This window comes from Dipteris shenzhenensis, chromosome 12 (genome assembly GCF_047967505.1).
Source record: "Dipteris shenzhenensis isolate YYH24624 ecotype China chromosome 12, Dip_SZ_1.0, whole genome shotgun sequence".
NCBI classification, from domain to species: Eukaryota; Viridiplantae; Streptophyta; class Polypodiopsida; order Gleicheniales; family Dipteridaceae; genus Dipteris; species Dipteris shenzhenensis.
Genome location: NC_141607.1, coordinates 39251363 through 39271467, shown reverse-complemented (window position 1 = coordinate 39271467; position 20105 = coordinate 39251363). Strand labels below are relative to the sequence as shown.

The window sequence follows — 20105 nt, the reverse complement described above, 5'->3', positions numbered from 1 at the left end:
ATCTATCTATCTCTCTCTCTCTCTCTATATATATATATATATGTATGTACATATGTTCTTCGTTATAATAATACCTTATGCCCACCATGGTGGCCAGATGGTTGCAAAACACTTTGGCTATATCCTCTTCCTTAGTAATCAGAGTTCCATGCTCGTCCTAGATCTCAAAAATTTGCTCCTTTTGCCTTTTCTCCTTCACATGTTTGAAGGAGACTCGGAAGGCCTGTCGCTAGTCTTGCCTGAATTCTAGCTGATGCTACTCCTTGATGGAGATTCGGACTTCCCTCCTATGGGATCCTTATCTCCCTCCTTGGCTAAGCTCAATCAAGATACAAATTTAAAGAGAAATGGAGCACATATTTTTGCTTTCTTCCCTAAGACTCCAAAGGATTAAGGAGTACAGGTTCCATTTTTACAGAAACTCGAAGCATAACATTTTGAACAAAAGCCGGTACATTCTTAATTGTGTTTTGAGAAGGTGAAGCAGGAGATGGCATTTGTCACCCTTAGACATGCGCCGTTCTTATTTTTTGGGTGACGCTAAACTCTCTCTCTCTCTCTCTCTCTCTCTCTCTCTCTCTCTCTCTCTCAAGCCTTGTTTCTCGGCCGCTCAATCCACATTGCTGGCCTCCCCTTCAGCATCCGTAGCCTGAGCTCACGTATGTCTTCTGCAATTCCTTCTACACATTTGTTTTTTACATGCATGACCACCTCCCACAGAAAATCTTATCCTCCAATGAAATTTATAGTGCAGGTCTCTTTTTCCCCTCACACATGCAACCTTTCATTGTCTCTACGAGCGGCCTAACCTTTGTCTTACAAGCCTGCGATCACTCTCCTTTTGTCCGTGTTCAAATGCATTCAATTCTTGTAAAAAGAAAAATTGCAAAGGTAGGAGCAACGATGGCTGTGCAGCATGAAGGCAAAAGACTCTCTTCCAGGCTCGTCTTGTTAGTCATAGAGCACGGAGCGCTTCAGCTGGTGTCACCTGGGCTGTTGAGTTTACATTGTACAACTTCAATGCCTTTTAGATAGGTCGGTGGAAGCCGGACAAATACTTGTGATTGGACCACCCAGAATTCGAAAATGTTTGCACTACATTCGAGTCTCGATCTTGATTACACCAGCAAGTATCTAAGTGGCTGCCAACTGCAAATTGACTTGTGATGAGAATCTAGCTAGTAGTAGTATAGTAGTATAGCTAGTAGAAGGCTGCTAGATGGGAAGCAAGCTCGACGGGAGAAGTGGAGAAATGGAGAGGCTTGGCTATGAGAAACAGCAAAGCGAAGTAGGGAGGGAGATTGAAAAGGGGAAGGAAGCAAGGCAAGGGGAGGTGGTGTACTGTGGAGAAGGGGCAGCCCGTGTTTTGTCGAATTCAAAAGGCTAGAAGAGAGCACAAACGAAAGACAAAGCAAAGCTGGAGACGATGGGAAAGCAACTTGTCGCAAAGTTAGTATCCATGCAAAAAGCAAACCGACCTTATTTAGGAGCTTTACGAGGTGACCATAGCTTTAGGAGGTGACCACAACTTTAGGAGGTGACCACAACTTTAGGAGGTGACCACAACTTGAATTAGAGTGGAGGTAACCAGGGCCTCAGTTTGAATTAGGGTGACACGTGGTGCAACCACGGCTTGGATTTTGTTTTAATCTCACTATGCTGCCTGCCTAATAACGCAAGATGTTCATTTGTCCATGTGTATGGAAGTAATTTAATATCATTTTTGTAGTTTGTTTAGCATGTAGTGGAATCCCACCCACAATTGATTCCTCATCCATGTGCAAGTCCTTTTCACAAGCATGACCCCTTAACCCAATAAGTGATGTCCATCCATGAAACAGAAGGCTGTCGAATAGGGTCGGATCGAGTTGCGAGAGGTGATGGGGTGCTTATGAGATGCTTTTCGCCTGCAATGTGCAAGGTCTTTGCACGACCACCGGATGGCTCCCATCATCTTTGTTTCCATGAGCCGACAGTGCATGGAATGCATCAGGGCAGTGGGTGGGATGTGTGTTGAGCGTACATGATCACACTGGTGCGCTTGGTGCAACGTGGGGGACCCAATTGTGTGCTGACACGTGGAATGTGAAAAGTTTGAAGAGTGGATTTATATATTGAATGAATTGCACCAGAAGCTCTGGTTGAGCGTTTATCTTTCCCTTGAAGCATCACCATGAAGGTCGTGGCGTTGGTGAGTGGCGGCAAAGACAGTTGCTATGCCATGATGCGTTGCCTTGATTACGGTCACGAGGTTTTCTCTATCCCCTCTCTTCTCTCTTGCGCTGTATCTAAAACGAAGTTTGTTTGTGTGGATTTAGTGCCTAGGAATGCTTGTCAGTCCTGATTTAGGTTTCTTGTCGTTTTTCAGATAGTCGCGCTTGCCAACCTGCTCCCTCTCGATGATTCAGTTGATGAACTTGATAGCTTCATGTATCAAACGGTAACGTTTTTGTTATAGAGGTTTTCTGGGGCTGGACGCTCTCAATGTCTTATGGATGATCATTGCCAAATGCTTGTTTGAGTAGCGATGCATTTTGTTTCTGATATTTCTGTAGTGTCTTGGTGCAGGTTGGGCATCAGATTGTCGTTGCGTACGCTCAGTGTATGGGATTGCCCTTATTTCGTAGGCGGATTCAAGGGGGTTCTAGGTGTATTTCTGTCTCCTTCTGTCTGTGTCTAATGGCTGCTCGTAGCCTGCATGGAAAGAAAGATTTTGTAGGGCCTTTGTTTTTTCCAAATTAATACTGTGCTTTGGAAATTGACCAGAGCTCTAGAACTTAGGTACTCTCTGACGGATGGGGATGAAGTGGAGGACTTATTTTTGCTACTGAAAGAAGTGCTGAAGTCTTTCCCAACTGTGGGTGGGGTTTCATGCGGTGCAATTGCGTCTGATTACCAGAGGATGAGAGTAGAGAATGTTTGCTCCAGGTTAGGACTGGTCTCTTTGGCATTTCTTTGGAGACAGGAGCAAGCCTCTCTGCTACAGGAAATGGTGATTAACCGGTATCCAATTATTTTTGCATGTACTTCCGCACTGACTATTAGATATTGTAGTATTGCGTAGCAGTTCCAGGCTTTCTTAAGAGTGGTGTGATTAATGTTTGATTGGGTCTCTTGCCATCGTTCTGGAATGGAGATTGCATGCGGAATTCAAGCAGTCCTTGTAAAGGTGAGCTTCAATATTCGGCCTCATTCAAATTTCATAGGACACTATTTTGTATGTATGTCTTTGATAGCTTCAGGGCTTTCCTTTCCATATCCTTATTTTGGACCATTGATAGGTGGCGGCTATTGGTCTCAATCCTCATATTCATCTTGGTAAATCTTTGGCTGAAATGCAGCCACTTCTGACTCACCTTAACAAGTAAGTCAACTATTGATCCTCTTTTGGTCGAATCTTTGTGTATACTTGACACATCACCTGTTCGGTATCATCAGCCTCTTGTTCAATTGGTGGTGTGTATGCAATAATGCGTCACTAACAATGCTTTGGTATTTTGGGATGCAGTCTATATGGTATCAATGTGTGCGGTGAAGGTGGTGAGTATGAAACGCTAACACTCGACTGTCCTCTTTTCAAGGCATGAAACAGCCTAGAGATGACTACTGTTCTGTTGAATTCTGAGTCAGCATAAAACAGTCTGCTGTATTATTGAAATTTATATACATTTTTTGTTGTAGCCAAAAAATACATGTTCTGATTTGAAAGTCAATGCAGTAATATTGATGATTTAATACAGGAACCTTATGAGTGGCAAAATATTGGCGCTTTAGGTCACCGTGAACGAAGACCACTTTCATTTGTATCACCCTTATGGACTTTTGAGTCTCTCTCCAAGAGCAAGAGTTTTGCTTAATACACTCCAATGAAATACAACTATTTTGCTAGACGTAGATCATATATTTTTACATTTTATTACGAACTTACCTTATAATTTAGTAGACCATGCCTTAGCCCCCGCAATATATTAAAAGGTTCACAATACCATCTTGAGTCTCTTGCATAAGCATCAGATAACCTGTTTTAATTTGCTTTTGGAATATTGGGTTCATCTCCCCACATGTGAGCCCCTGAATGAGGACATTGCGGGTTTGGGGGGGAGAGAGACCAGCAAGTGGTAGGATTAGATAGGGCCGGCACATGGGCATGCGTAGGAGGTGCCATGTGGGCAGGTCTGAGGGACCAGCGGCTACTATGTGGGTAGCATGCTGGCTGCCACATAGGCAGCAAGACAGCACAAGAGAGCTGTCACGTGGGCAGCACATCTGTCCAGATTTGGCTGCCACATGAGCAGCAATGCCTGGAAGGGCTGCAAGCCTTGAGGCATGTATAAGGCTGAGTGGCCTTGGAAACAGTTATGGGCTAATGGAGAGGGCCTGGTTGGCCAAGGTATGGCCCAAGCCAGGAAAATGGCCCAACAGGATCAGCTGAGATGAGAAGTTGGTCAGTCAGCTGGTCTGCAAATTGTTCAGCTGTTCACTGGTTGGCCAACTGAATTTTTTGTTGGGGTTGCGGAGCGCGGGGGGGAGGGGGGGGTGCAGACTACTGTCCCTACTCTTGGGCCTTGGGACCAAGCGCTCCTATCTAGTAGAGAAGCCATTGTGTGTTGTAATTGACCTTTTCTACAGTTATACATTTTTTCAATTTGGACCCTTTATTCATTTACTTACTATGGTGCACATGCTTCTTGATCATACGTGAGTTTTTGTGTGCGTTCTTGTATATGCAAACCCAATATGTTGGTCTTTCTCAATTACAACGATCTCACTTTCCAGGTTTTCACCATGAGACTACAGCATCCAGCTATGGTGATGGCGCCTTTTACGAGGGTGGCCGCACCTATCACTAATTACAGTGCTGAGATAGTGTAAGAAATCCTAGATTTACTATATTTAGAAATGTGCTAAGGAACAGAAAGGAGACTGAAATAGCAGAGAACAAGGAATATTTGTATTGCTTGAGTGTCTGTAGTGTGTCATCCATACAGTTGGGCCTCTCTTATATAGAGAGTGAAGAGACACATGAAAAGGTGTGTACTCCAAAGTGTATGTGCATGAAGAGGTGTGTACCCCTTGTGAAGGGTGTGACCCTTGATGAGAGGGTACATTACAATAGGAGTGTCTCTTCAATAGAATGTCTCTTGTGAAGGGTTGTGCCTCATAGGAAGTGTCGTGTCGAAAGGGCATACCCTTCCACAAGTGTCCATTCATCAAACCATCCACAAGTCTAAGATATAGAGAAAGGAATATGTCACAAATCGTGACATCCCCTCCCACTCAAAATAAGACCCTGGTGGAGATAATGAACTGATGTAGAAAATATCACGGTAAATTCTGAAAATACTGCTGTAAAATATCAGGGTACTGCTGTAAGTCTTCATCAAATTGCCAAGTAGCGTCGGAGTCGTCTAGATCTCGCCAAAGAACAAGAAATTCCTTGATAAGTCGATGTCGAGTCTCTCGCTGTCGATGGTCCAAAATACGCTTAGGAATAAGGAGAACATAATCGTCTTCGATTTCTGGGACATAATCACTTGCAGGAGGAACTGCTTCATCGCCTGGAATATACGTCTTTAGCCAAGAAATATGAAATGTCGGATGGATTTTACCCCATGATGGTGGTAATTCCAATTTGTAACTTAAAGGTGAATTTTTCTTGACGATCCAGAAAGGTCCATAGTATATTGGTCGCAACTTAGGAAACACAAACTTAACCGTCTTATAGCGATGTGGGGCTACAAATAATAGCACCATGTCACCAGTGTCAAATTCCAGGTGACGTCTATGTTTGTTGGCAGACCGTTGATACCGCTCTTGCACTTTTCGCATATGATCCCTGACTTGGAGTAGAATGTCGTGCATTTCTTGAACCAGTTGATCAGCTAGGGCTACTCGATGTTGAAGTATAAAATTCGTTGGTACAATCGGAGTGTGTCCATAAGTTGCTTGGAATGGAGTCATGCTGATGGCACTATGGAAAGAGTTATTATAAGCAAACTCAAGGAGTGGTAGATACTCTTCCCAAGTTGCTAGGCGTGACTGAATATAATGTCGAAGCATTTCTTCCAGAACTTGGTTGACTCTTTCAGTTTGGCCATCTGATTCTGGGTGGTAGGCTGAACTAAACAGTAGAGTTGTACCCAAAGATTTGAACAGTGAAATCCAAAAGTGATTGGTAAACTTAGGATCTCTGTCGGATATGATATTCTTGGGCAATCCATGGTGTCGGAAGATGTGTTGTATGAAGAGTTTGGCGATGTCCGGAGCCTGTGCACTTCTTTTGCAAGCAACAAAGTGTGCCATTTTGGACAATCGATCAACAATTACCATAATCTGAGTGTTACCTCCGGAGGATTGTGGTAGTGTTGTAATGAAATCCATGGAAATACTTTCCCATCTTTTAGTTGGAACTGGAAGAGGTTGAAGAAGTCCTGCTGGAAATCGTCGGCTTGCTTTCATTTGTTGACAAGATAAGCAAGATGTAACCATTTTGATGACGTCGCTTTTCATATGAGGCCAGTAGTATGTTGCACTGAGTAACCTATAAGTCTTGTTGATGCCTGGATGGGCAGCATAAGGAACTACATGATGCTCTTTTAACAAAAGACGTTGAACATCCTTGTCATGTGGTACACAGATGCGATCTTGATAATACAGAAGGTCGTCTTTATAAGAATAGGATGAGAAAATCTTCTGTTCGGAGGTCGAAGATTGATCTTTTGAAAGAACTTGTACTGCTGTGCCGAAGTCTTTATAATTGAAATACTTCCCTTTGAATGAATTCAGAACATCCACAGATAATGTAGAGATTACCATAGCTAATGCTAGAGTTAACCTGCTAAGAGCATCAGCAACTACATTGTGTAGTCCTGGAATGCACTCAATGGTCATGTGAAAGTTGGCCAAAAACTCAACCCAGCGTGCTTGTCGAGCGTTCATGACTGGCTGAGTAAAGATATACTTTAGAGAGTGACGGTACGTCTTGACCACGGAGTCGCCTCCCATGAGATAATGTTTCCAAGAGTGATAAGCATGTACAACGGCAAGAAACTTCTCATCATAAACTGGGTATCGGGTTGGATATCAGAATGTTTATGGCTGTCAAAAGCAATAACTATGCCTTCTTGCATCAAGACTGCTTCTGTAGCGACGTCGGAAGCGTTGGTCATGACCTCAAATGGAAGGTTTGGATCAGCAATAGCCATAACTGGTGTGGTAGTGAGTGCTTGCTTGAGTTGTTGGAAACTATACTCTGTTTTGGGAAGCCATTGAAAAACTGCCGTGCTTTTCAATAATTCGGACATAGGAGCTGCGATTTCGGAAAACTGATAGACCTTTGTATGGTAGAAGTTTGCCAATCTGAGAAAAGAGCGGACATCATGAACATTCTTAGGAGTAGGCCAGTTTCGGATTACCTCGACTTTCTTGGGATCCACAGAGATGCCTTAAGCTGAAATAACATGTCCCAAATATTCAAGTTGGGTCTTGAAGAACTCACTCTTCTCAATGTTGATGTAGAGAGAATTTGCGCAGAGAACTTCAAAAACTTGGTGAAGATGTTATTTGTGCTCATGTAGGGATCTGCTGAAAACGAGGATGTCATCGAGGTAAACGATGACGAACTTATCGAGGAAAGGCCTGAAGATGTCGTTCATTAGTGTCATGAATGTGGTCGGGACCGAATGTGACCTTTGTCGAGTAGTTCGGTCACCTGTCTTTGGATTTCTTCATTTTGAGTGTAAGAAACCCGATAAGGAGGTTTCGACGGTGGATTACTGCCGGGAATAAGTTCGATTGGGTGATCCATTGGTCGTCGAGGTGGTAACTGCTTTGACAATTCCTGTGGAAAAATATCCAGGTAGGGCTGGAAAAAAGGTTGGTTGAGGTATTCAGGAGGATCCTTTGTTGGTGTCTCCTCGACTGCCGTAACCAATAGAAGTGAAGTCTGTACTTGACGTTTACGAACCCACTTCTTTACTTGTAGGGTAGAGGCAACTGGGGTTGAAGGAGAGTCCCTAGAACCAGTTAGCTCAATAAGTTTTCCCTGGTGGACAAACTGGATAGTATGGCTGCGAAAACTGATTGATGGATCATAGTCGTAGAGCCACTGTTGTCCAAGTATGACATCGTACCGAGAAAGAGGCATGATGTCGAAGTTCAACTTGTCCGTATAATGTTGGATGCGAAAAGACAAGTTTTTGATCCTGGTGTTGCACAAGAAAGTAGTTCCATTTGCGAGTTCAATCTGATAGTCCATGAGACTAGGACTGGTGGTCAACCGAAGGTTGTCGACCATAGAACTAGCTAGGAAGTTATGAGAGCAGCCATTGTCGATGAGGATAGTGACCGTTGTTCCACGAATCGATCCTTGAACACAAAGTACTTGAGTGGCCAGGGAAGGTTCGGGGTTGCTGGCAAGGCTCAGGCGGATGGTATTCGCCATTCGAACAACTTTGCCTTTCTTGTCTTGTGCTGGGGTAGCATGTTCTGTTTGGGAAGTGCTAGGTTCCATATTGGAATTTTGCTTTGGTCGCTTGGGACAATCGAACCATCTATGGTCGCCCGTACAGATGGTACAAAGTCCTTTTGTGCTGGAGTTCTTCTTCTTATAAGTGGCCACACCTTTATGTTGGGGATGACGGTGATGACTTTGTGAAGAAGAAGAGGCGCGATCCTTGGAGGAGTGCTTCTGTTGGAATCCAGCATACGATTTCTGAGACTTGTGGGGATCTTGAGACTGTGGCTGACCTTGATTACTCGAGTTTTTTCTAAATTTTCTAAACTTGGGATTATCTTGAGGGCGAGCACCTTTGGGCATAGTAGAGTTTCGTGTTCTACTAGCACTTTGCTTCCTTGTTTTTTGGAAATCAGTAATGCGCTCTAGGTAAGCAATAGCGCTAGCGGTGGTGGTGATGTTTGCTTTGAGGACATCAATGCGTAACGAGGGATTTAGGCCTGAGATGAAAGCATGAAGGCGATCATCATTAGTTAACCCATGAATCTCCAGCACCAATGTGGTGAACTGAGAGATGTAGGAAGACAGGGAGCCTGTTTGCTCCAACTGGCGGAGTTTTGAACGTGCTTGGAAGTCCGCATTGGCAGGTATGAACTGCTTACGGAGCACGTGTTCAAAACGTTCCCAAGTTAACACACTTTTTCCGTCCTTTAAGCGTCGTTGCCACCATAGGAAAGCTGTATCCTTGAGGAGGGAGGCTGCCAAGGCAATCTTTTTGCCTTCAGTGAGGTCAACAGTATCAAAGTACATGCGCAGTTTTGCGAGCCATTGGTCAACTGTTCGGCGATTTCGTTGACCAGTGTAGGCTTCTGGAAGTTTAATGTCAAGTCTTTTAGTTTTGGAAGCTTGGAGTAAACGGTAGAGGGCACGGAGTTCAGTGTTTTTCACCTCTAGTGGGAATGAGTCCACATAGTCGTTTGGTTGCGTCACGTCATCCTCTGTATGTGTGGTACTGTGAGAATCTTGGAGTTGTTGGACTTTTTGAAATAGTCGGAGATGCTGTCCTGAAGCTGGGAAATTTGAAGTTGAAGTAGTGCTTCGCCTTGTAAGTTGACTTCAGGGGTCTTTTTTGGACATGAGGAGCTTATCTCTGGAGAGGCTGCACGCGAGCGTTGCGACATATCTGAGATCCTTGTGAGAAAAGCACGAACCTGCGCTCTAGTTTACCATTCCTGGAAGAAGATTCGGGCTGCTCCCTGAGGTTGTTCATGTTGGAGGGGGCAGGAGAAGCAGGATGGAACCATCCGTGGAAATTTGGTAAAGGAGGTCCGGTCTGAGGTAACACTGGTGATGCCGAAATGGGTGTTACTGCTCGTGAGAGTACAGGGGTAGGCTGCAGAGTCCACGGATCTGAGAAGGGATAAGGAGCTGCTGTCAGAAGTGGAGGATATCCAGGAGAAGGAGTGCCTTCAGAGTGTAAATACTGTCTTGGGGAAGGTACAACCTGTATAGGAGGATATCTGGGAGCTGAAGGAGGTGGAGAGTACCCTGGAGATGCTGAAGCTGAGGGGTAAAAGTCTCTCCAAAGATGGATAGGAAACTCGTGAGGAATATCGGGTTCTGGGTATCTACGTGTCTCGTGGAACACAACCTGGACTGTGGTGAGGAAGTAATGTAACTGAGGTGCCTCACGCAGAAGGTATAGGATGTGGTCCAAGTCATTGGAAGGGCACGTGACACAGAAGACCCACGATGCAAAAGCTCCGAAATGGGCTGGTTGTGAAATTTGAACACTATATTGTGTGGTAGATGATGCCTGAGGTGTCCTTGAAGGGACTGGGGAATTACCAGGGGTTTCCATGCTTTAAGGAGGAGGCTTTCATTTGCTGTAATTTGAGCGTCAAATAAAAATATGAAAGAGAATCCTTAGAAATAGAATGGAGAGAATCCACCTGGCATAGATTAGATCTGCCAAGTAGTTGCATAGCAAGGCTTGAAAATCTCTTGTCCAGAGGTCCATCGATTAAGGGGCGCTGGTGAGACTTTCAAGGCTGATTGAGGCGTGGCAGAGGCGAAATAGCAAAAGAGGGCAGATTGCGTGGAACCTTGCGCTGTCTTCTGCGTTGAAACTGTGCTATTTGCTGCGTACCATGGGAGAGCAGGGCTTGGCCTGTTTGAGTGTGACTAGAAAGGCAGCAAAAAGGCCGCAGTTCAATGGCAAGGGTGGCGAGATGAGCAGCAAGAGGCAGGCTGGTCTGAATCGTGAGAGATGGGCAGCAAGGGCTGCTGGTCACAGGCGGGTATGGTGGCGATGCTCTAGCGAGGGCCGGCTGCCAAAAGCGATCCAGTAGATTGTAGGATGGAAGCCTGATAAAAGGCGCAGTCTGCTTGCATCTGGCGCTGCTGGGTGCTTGCTTCCAGGGCTGATTTGCGGTAGAAGATGGCGAATTTCTGGCACCTTGGCGCTGTTTGCAGAAATCGAGGCAGCAAGATGACGAATAGAGGCTGCAAAGGGGATCTGATCGATCATCAGGTCTTGCAGGCAGGTATGCAATAGAGCCGGCTGGTGCAGGCCAACGAGAACGAAACAAGATGGAGGCGTGACGAGGGGCACAGCTTGCTGCAGGAATATGGCGCAATCACGTACGGCAGAAAAGGCGAAACATATTGCAGGAATTCGCGTTTTGATTTGTGCGCCTATTGCTGGGTGGTGGTTACCAAAAATTAAAACATGGGTTTGGGGAACCCTTGGGTAGTCTAGGGTTAGGTCTTGGGTATAGGGCTGGTTTTCCTTGTTAGCCCTTTTAGGTACTCTTTTGTAGGGTGCTTGGTGCCAAAAGGTGTGCCTATTCTAAGGGGTGTGACCCTTGGAATAGGTGTACCTTTTCATGAAGGGGTGTGACCCTGTTTTAAAAAGGGGTGTCCCCACACGAAAAGGTGTCCTTTTTTCCACGATGGGGTGTGTCCCTTGGGTGAGGAATCAAAACTCTTCATCAAAAGGTGTGTCCGCTGGTGGAAAAGGTGCGTCCCTTGGTTTTGGGACAGCCCAAGCACATCAAAAGACACGATTTTTGTCGTGTCCATTCACATCAACTCGTGATGTGGGGGAGATGGAGAGGCCATTGATGACTTTAGGTGGGGTTGGTGCTAAAAAGTTTTACGCTCATTTTCTCCATCTCTTCTATGCACAATGTGTGCGGATATCCTTTTAGCAGAAAGAGATGTATCAGATAGGCACTAGAAGGTGGGGGGCATTTCCTATAGGCAGGAGCAAAATTTGCTCTGATACCATTGTAAGAAATCCTAGATTTACTATATTTAGAAATGTGCTAAGGAACAGAAAGGAGACTGAAATAGCAGAGAACAAGGAATATTTGTATTGCTCAAGTGTCTGTAGTGTGTCATCCATATAGTTGGGCCTCTCTTATATAGAGTGAAGAGTCACACATGAAAAGGTGTGTACTCCAAAGTGTATGTGCATGAAGAGGTGTGTACCCCTTGTGAAGGGTGTGACCCTTGATGAGAGGGTACATTACAATAGGAGTGTCTCTTCAATAGAATGTCTCTTGTGAAGGGTTGTGCCTCATAGGAAGTGTCCCATCGAAAGGGCATACCCTTCCACAAGTGTCCATTCATCAAACCATCCATAAGTCTAAGATATAGAGAAAGGAATACGTCAGAGATCGTGAGAGATAGCACATTTAATTTAAGAAAGATTTGTAACTTTGTTACATCGCTTCTACAAATTGTACGTGAAAGGCAAAGTTGCATGAAATGTTTAAATGCAAGAGACGTGGTAGTTTTGAAATGTTTCTGAAACAGCATTTGAAGTAATAGGAAACGGCAAGGGTAGGCTGAATGAAGTATATTTCTGCTCACATACAGAAGCTAGCAATTAGACGTGTGCGCAAGGCGAGCGTGCATATAGGGTCACCAAGCAATCGTAGAAAGCAAAGGCCATCCAATTGTTGATGGATTGAGAGGCCAATCTATTAAAAATGCAATTATTGGAGAGTACCGACCAATCAATGGTCAAGCAATTGGATTCTTGGAGGGCATGGAGTAGATGATCCTTGAAGATGTGATTCGTAGATTTCATTGACGAATAAATCGTCACCCATGTAGATCGTCTACTCCGAGTCATCTGTTACTTCTGAAGCCTTCGCAATGCACCCACCATGACAATGCAAGAGCCTACCATCATCTCTTGTCAATACCTGCCCTTGTTGGCTTTTCTTTTGGCGCACTTGTAGATTAGGCGTTTCCAAAACGTTTCCAAGTTTCGGAAACGCCCTAATTTGGGAAACGTTAGGAACGGGATTTCCTAACTTTTTTGGACGTTTCCTGCAACTAAGTGACAAGGAGTATCTTTTAACTTTGTCATATCCTTTGTGCAAATTATACATCACTTCCTTCCAAACTCTACCATCCTTTATGGTTGTCTTATTTAATTTGGGTTATTGTACTGTTACTTATTACCTGGGACCAATTGGACAACACATGGAGAGAGTATTATTCTGGAACATCATTAAGGTAAACCATAGTTTGTTGGAATGGTCCCCATTCTGCATCATTAAGGTAGGCTGTGCTCTTGCAAAGCAAAAGCATATTCAATGATACTTTATTAGATATCATCCTTGAATACTATCAACTCAGAAGGACGAAGTAATCTTCAAATATTAAATCTCCAAATGTAATTTTGGGGGCTAATGGAAGAATGGTGGGGGGTTTGGTAAGGCTAGAGCAGAGAGGACGATGGAATGGAGAAAGAAAGAAAGAAAGTCTATTAATGTCCACGGGAGACCAACAGGTCTATGGGACAGCAAAAATCCGTCCAGTGCATCTGCTTTAGGGAGGGCACATGGCAGCTCCCTGGGAGTGCACAAGCAACCCCAATTATTTAGAATACCTACATCATAGTCTGAAAAAATAATCAGTCATACATCAGTTTAAGACTGGGAGTCTTTTGGTTTTGATGTAAACTCTTTGATTAGTGCTATGCCTTCACGATAAACTGCCCATTTTCCATCCTTCCTAGCAGCCTTGACTTTAGCTAATTCGGTTGCCTTGTTCTTCAATTGAGCTCATGTAAGTTCCTCAGCTATCCATATCTTAGTCCCTTTCAACTTGTAAGATTGTTGAAGAAGATTGATCCGTAGATCTCGCGACTTAAGTGTAAGAATAGCATGTCCTTTGGAGTGCCGGATAATAGTTGCCCTGTCATCATCATCATCATCATCATCATCATCATCATTATCATCATCAACCTTCCATTCAATATTAGGCATGGCTGCTTTGACATGTGCTAAAGTCTCATTGAAAGAGTCATCATCTTTAAACCATCCTTCAGGGAGCCCCCCCACTCTAATCTTCAATGCATTATCACGTCTGGCTTCGTGTTCTTTGATCTCTTCTTGAATATCAGTCTTGTTTGCCTTTGTGTCAAACTCCTCAATCACTTCTTTCTTGATTGATTGTACTTCAGTATGGACCATATCTTTGACTATAGAGACTAGTTGAGGAGTAGGAGGAGAATTCATGAGTCCACAACCTCAGCAATTACTGCCTGCTTGCCAGGTCCCTCTAGAACTTGAAGTCGAGCTTTTACTTCTGCCAGCTCAAGCCTTAACTCTCTGACTGCTTGCTGCAAATAATAAATCTGTTCATGTTGTCCAATGATAGGTCGTGAGAGAGAGAGAGAGAGGTGGAGAGCCTGAGCGGTGAGGGGGGGGGCTTGAGGCGGAGAGCTGAGCGGGTGAGGGAGGCTGAGACGGAGAGGATGAGCAAAAAGGGAAGGGCAGAGCAAGGCAGAATGAGCGTATAGTGGAGCACTTAGCATTGATGTCAACTACATCTAAGATGGTTCTTAACAAGAATCCATCCCATGCATTGGTCACTGCTGCTATCCAGCACATCTAGATCCTTTAGGTTTAAGGCCATTGGTGGTCATAAGAGTGATGATGTCCTTTCCCAAGGGTGTGCTACCCACTAGAGAAATAATAGGAACAATGCATCGGGGTATAGAAAGGGATTTCTAAAGATTAAATATACGAGATATTCTACCAAGGACAAATTATACATTACTGTTTTGACATTCCCTCTGTAGACGAGGGGGCTTCACAATGTTGGTGTGCATGTTGCCCACATCTGTCAAGCCTATCCTTGTGCCAAACAAATTGTGTTCGATGATGGACCTTGTCATCATCCTCAACTATTAGCTGCAGTGCAGATGCTGGGCGAGTCTCCCATCATACAAAGGACTCCTGCTTCTACAGGTACCTGTTACCTAGAATGTGCATTAAGCCTAGCAAGGTAAATCCCCTCTATGTAAGGATCCACTGAATCTGAAAAAAAATCACCAAAAGTTACACTTGGAGAGGTTGGTAGCTCAAAATCTGTTCATGTTAACAATCGATTCAAATGAAGTGCTAGTAGATCTACAAGTGATCCATTTGGTTGTTTTTTTCAAGCGTGCATATCACTGGGATATGACTGCTTGTATTTAGTTTTGATGTAAGGCTGTTGTGTCGCGCAGAATTTCAAGATTGTTTTGGATAAGTATGAGGTCAGATTACATTCACCGGATACCATAGCTCCTGTCGGCGTGCTTCATCCCACAGCATTCCATCTACAGTCCAAGATGTATGATTCATTGCCAGAACAGTCGCTGTCCACACACTTTATTCAAGAAGTGGAAGGGAATAGTGGAGAACATGTCTTTCAGCCCCAAGACAGTCCTGTGTCAAATATGGAACCTTCCGCACATGATAGATCTGAGTTGAACCTTCACATTGCTTCCAGAAGATGGGCAGGCAGTCTTTCAACTATAAGTTGCTGGATGAGATCTCGCATCGGTGATGATGGTGAGCCTGCAATACCACAAATTGTGAATTTTGAGCTTGAGATTTGATTTGGGTCCTTGTTTCCTAAAGTTTGCAGCTTTTGCAGGAGCAGATATACAGCATGAGCTGGATTTTGTGCTCACATCAGTTTATGAAGAGCTTGAAAAGGATGGTCTCAGCTGGGGAAATGTGCTATACATTCACCTTTATATTGATGATATGGGAGCATTTACACTGGCGAATCAGACGTATATGCAGCATATTACTGAACAATTGTGTATTAGGGGCGTACCATCTAGGAGTACTGTTGGATTGGCATTAAATAGTAGTAGTATGGGAAGCATAATGGTGGAGGTCATTGCAGCGAAAAATACAGAGAAGAAAGTGCTTCATGTTCAGAGTATTTCTCGCTGGGCACCGAGCTGCATTGGACCATATAGCCAGGTTTGTATGGCTCCTTCTATGCATTTTCTTATTATGTCTTTGAGTCCAAACTCCTTTTCTCACTCACTCTGTTATGTTGCAAGAATCTTCATTGGAATGGATTTAAAAGCAGATTAAAAATGTTTTGATTTTCTGAAGGCTCATTCATCTGCCCCTATCAACCCACCACAACACACACACCACCACCATCTAATGAGCAGTCTTTTTCTCTTTCAGTTTCTGTCCCCTCACTTTAAGGCGTATTAATACGTGTACTGAAAATAATTTTGGACTACTTTTTTGCTCAAGTATGTGTGGATTTGTATGTGTGAGAGTATATTTTTATACTATGGTACTGTTGGGTGCTGATGACATCAGTGGGGATGTCATAGCAGCTAGTCCCTGCTATGTGTGATGGAGTTTATGGTTTTCAATCTTATGAGTGACTATCGTGAGATTGAAACTGCACTATGTTGTGTTTTTAGAGGATGAGTTTGGGAATGTTCCTGGATTCATCTAGGTATATGTCATAGTAGCTAGTCCCTGCTATGCATGATAAAGTTTATGGTTTTCAACCTTATGAGTGACTATCATGAGATTGAAACTGCACTATGTTGTGTTTTTAGAGGATGAGTTTGGGAATGTTCCTGGATTCATCTAGGTATAGGTGTATATAAACGCTTGAGATCCTTGCTGAGAACAGTCTCTTTCTTGCACAACATAATGATTCTTTTGTGGTTGCTAGCTGTCTACAGTCATCAATCTTTGCAGTGTGGGTTTTAGAGCATTTCTCTCAGTGAGACTTGCTGCTGAGGCTAGTCTTTGGTTTGGCTGAGTCTGCCTTTCAAGTGTGTATATATGAATCATGATATAGATGGTGCGATATCTTAGAACAAATACAGAGATGGGAGCTGCTCATTAATGCTGCGTATGAGCTGTGGTTTTGTCACTCCCTATGCTTGTTAAATGACTACCTTTCTAATAGTTATAATTTCATGCTCTTACTCTCTCTCCCATGTTCCCAAGGTTTTCAGGCCACACTGCACGATGGCATGCTATATATGGCTGGACAACTGGGGCTTGATCCTCCAACAATGGTTCTTGTTTCTGGAGGGGCAGCTTCAGAAATGAAACAGGCTCTTAAAAACTGTGAAGCTGTTGCTCAAATTTTCTCTACAAGTGTCATCCACTCGTCGATAAATATCTTAGTATACTGCTCCTTGTTGGCTGGGATCACTGAGAGGAGAGAAATCGAAGCAATGCTGGATAAATTCATAGGTGTTTGTGGTGAAGGAGATGCAAGTGGGGCGTGTCCTTCTCAGGTTCCAGTTTTGTATGTGCAAGTTCCAGCATTGCCAAAGGGGTGGGTGAGCCATATTTATCTAATAGCTGAATTTAATTACCTTTTGTTGGCTTTTGTTTCTGACATTCGTTGACAGACAGTTCTGCAATATTATACAGGGCAATACTTGAAGTGGAACCTCTTCTGCATGTGCCTAGTTGTAACAATGAAGGCTTCACATTGAGGAGAGATTTCTGTGGCTTATCTGGTGAAGATTGTCAGTGGGAATATTCAGCATGCCATGGCTCCATCGTTGAAGGATATACGTGCAGGGCCTTCTTTTCTATTTCTCTGAGTTGCAAATTTCAGAGTTCTGACAGAATGTGCTCTACTTCCCAAACCATTCCATCTGATTCTCTTCAACCAGATCTTCAGTGGGAATTGAAGTCCTGCTTGCATGCCTTTTCAAAAATGCTGGATAAAGCTTGCCTATGTTGGGAGGATATGCTGGTGGGTCCTGCCTTCTGTGGAAAAATCACTGTCTCTGTCTCTGTCTCTATCTCTGTCTCTGTCTCTGTCTCTCTCTCTCTATCTATCTATCTATCTATATATATATATATATATATATATCTCCAACTGTAATGATTTTACTTGTCTTCTCATATCATGGCAGTCGTTTTCCTAATTCGTTTGCAATTTATTTTTGGTCATGTAGGCCGTTCGTATCCTCTTTGTTGCAGAAATGGTTTCTTTGGGTGCAATAACAGAAGGTTGGAAGCATGCACTGACTGGATTTCTCTCATCATCAGCTCGCACCACTCAAGAAGAGCCACAGAAGTACATGAGTACAGTTGGACTCATTTCTTTGGAGCCTCTTTTTCTTCCTGTATTGGGTGTAGGACAAAATTCCAACATGGATGATTTAGTTACTATTGATCTTCTAGCTCTGAAACTGTAGTCTTTCAGGGCAGTTTCAATCACCTCTATAACTTACATATTGGCTCTGAATTGAGGATGCATGGATTCACTGCCAGTGCAAAATTTTTGCATCATTTTATTTGCTCTGTGTTCGCACTGGGCACATAGAAGCTCCTTGCAGTGCCTTCCCAAAACTAGCTATTCAATACAGAGAATTTTGTCATGGGTATCATTAGAAGTTTTGGGCAGGTATGCGTGTCAAACCTTGGGATGGAAATGGAAATTCTGTGGAGTATTGCTAAGACTTCCCCAAACTATCTAATTATTTTAGAGCATTAATTTTTGTCATGGGCAGTAGTTTGTTTGAAGTTTTGGGCAGGTATGCGTGCCAATGACATAATGATCATTATTTGATATTGTACATAGATTGCTATGGCATGAGCCAAGAGTTCAACTTCTAGAGGTTTAGTTACATCATTGGTTAAGCGACATCATCAAGAAAGTGGTCAGTGTTATGATGCCCGAGGACTTGCAAGCGAAAGAATATGGAAGTATGGTAGAGAGAGACTAGAAGAGTAGCAAATGGTTAGAGTGATGGGTAGTTAACAGACAAAGGTGAAGCAGAAGCATAGCATTGTACAAGCATAATAGGAAAATGTTGGAATGCAGTGTTGTAAAGAGCAGTACATGTACATAGTAGCAGTTGAGTATATGGTGAGCAACATGGTTGGTGACAGTACAGGAGGAACCTGCAAAATACAATTAAAGTTCAATCATGAATGAAGCAAAAATGGTGGAAGCAATGAAGTGATAGATAGAAATGGTAAAAATAAAGTGAAGCATTTAGGTGCTTTGTAAGAAGTGGCAAAAAAACAACTGTAATTACTAAGCTCCTTACAAATTTAATGGAAACATGTGAGTGCATACAAGCCAAAGAAAGGAGAAATTTGGAAGTAAAACCATGGACGCGGGAGAGGGAGAGGCTGCCTCTGCTTCTGCAGCAGCTCCTCCTGGCCTAACCTCCCCTCCAGCCCGCCTCCGTCTCCCTCACCACTCCTTGCTTGCCCCCTCGTAACTCCTCCCGTCGCCCTGCCCAACGCGTCTCTTGCCTCCTCGCACTTCCTCCTTGCTTGCCCCTTGCACCTCCTTCCCCTCCTACGCCTCTTCTTGCCTCCCCGTGCGTCCTCCCACCCCGGCGATCTCTTCTTCCTCGCTTCTTCCCCGGCTACTCTTTGTCCCCCGTCCACGCTATCGTCTCCATGCCCGCACCTTTTCCTTCACCCCCGCTCCTCCATCCATTGCCCCCACCTTGCTTCCTTCCCGCCTCTACCACCTCCACCTTTGCTCCCTCCTCGTATACTCTCCTCTCCTCCCTCGTCGCTTTGTCTCCCCCCACCATTTGTTTCTTCCTCCTTGCACCATTTCTTGCCTGTCGCCCTTACTTCTTGACTGTTCTCTAAGCTTTTTTCATTTTTCCTTTTTCCACCTCTCCTCTTCCTCCCGAACAACTTTGGGTTAATTGGCCTACACCTCAAAGAAGCTAAGCTTGGTGGTGATACTTGTCTGGCCAGAAGGGCTCAAATGGTAGTATCTTTGAATCCCAAAGCCGTCAAGGTTATCCTTTCTCCAGTAGATAAGCAACAGGTGCAGCATGCAGTTTAGTCCCTCCAGGATAAGGTGATTGTGGGTCTCATACCTACAAGGCGACGTGCGAGTGGATCCAAGTGAGCTTGGCACTAGGGGGTGACCACATTCAGGAAGAGGCATCTTTCTCATCCAGTTGAGCTCCCGTGACACTTGTGGAGCAGAGTCCCATCCTCCTTGGCCTGCATTTGGTGTACCTCTTTCCTTGGTGCCATGGCTTTACAGTGGAGGACATGGACACGACACACCATGTTCTCCGTTTTTCGGTTATGCTCTGCTCTCCAAGGCTCCTAAAGGAGTATAGTCATCCTCCCCTCCATTGGTCGGGCATTTGGCACTGTGCTCGAGTCTCTGTCAGATTCGGTCGCTTTAGTGGTGGTAGTAGATGATGGGGTCTCCAGGATGAGACTGGTGGTTGAGAGCCTAGAGTTCCTCTCAAAGTTAGTCCTCCTAGAGACCCTCGAAGGGGGCACACTTCGCCAACGAGTGGAGATTTATGGGGTACCAAGCCAGTGTCTTCATTGCAGACAGATGGGTCACC

At 44.2% G+C, this 20105-nt stretch overlaps 1 protein-coding gene across 4 annotated transcripts; it reads left to right on the top strand.

The window, feature by feature from the left end:
- The first annotated feature begins 2129 nt into the window (after window positions 1-2129).
- Window positions 2130-18340, top strand: LOC147896198 (endoribonuclease). 4 transcript variants are annotated; one of them, XM_087382649.1, is made up of 12 exons: window positions 2130-2251; window positions 2369-2440; window positions 2569-2648; window positions 2767-2992; window positions 3137-3169; window positions 3282-3364; window positions 3509-3581; window positions 14991-15318; window positions 15410-15741; window positions 16755-17083; window positions 17164-17512; window positions 17718-18340. In XM_087382649.1, the coding sequence occupies exons 1-12, from the start codon at window positions 2174-2176 to the stop codon at window positions 17958-17960; spliced, it is 2226 nt and encodes a 741-aa protein (XP_087238775.1). In that variant the 5' UTR covers window positions 2130-2173; the 3' UTR covers window positions 17961-18340. The 4 variants fall into 4 exon arrangements, with proteins under 4 accessions (XP_087238775.1, XP_087238774.1, XP_087238777.1 ...); XM_087382648.1 differs by having other exon boundaries at window positions 15404-15741; window positions 17718-18339; XM_087382651.1 differs by having other exon boundaries at window positions 17182-17512; window positions 17718-18338.
- The last annotated feature ends 1765 nt before the right edge of the window (window positions 18341-20105 follow it).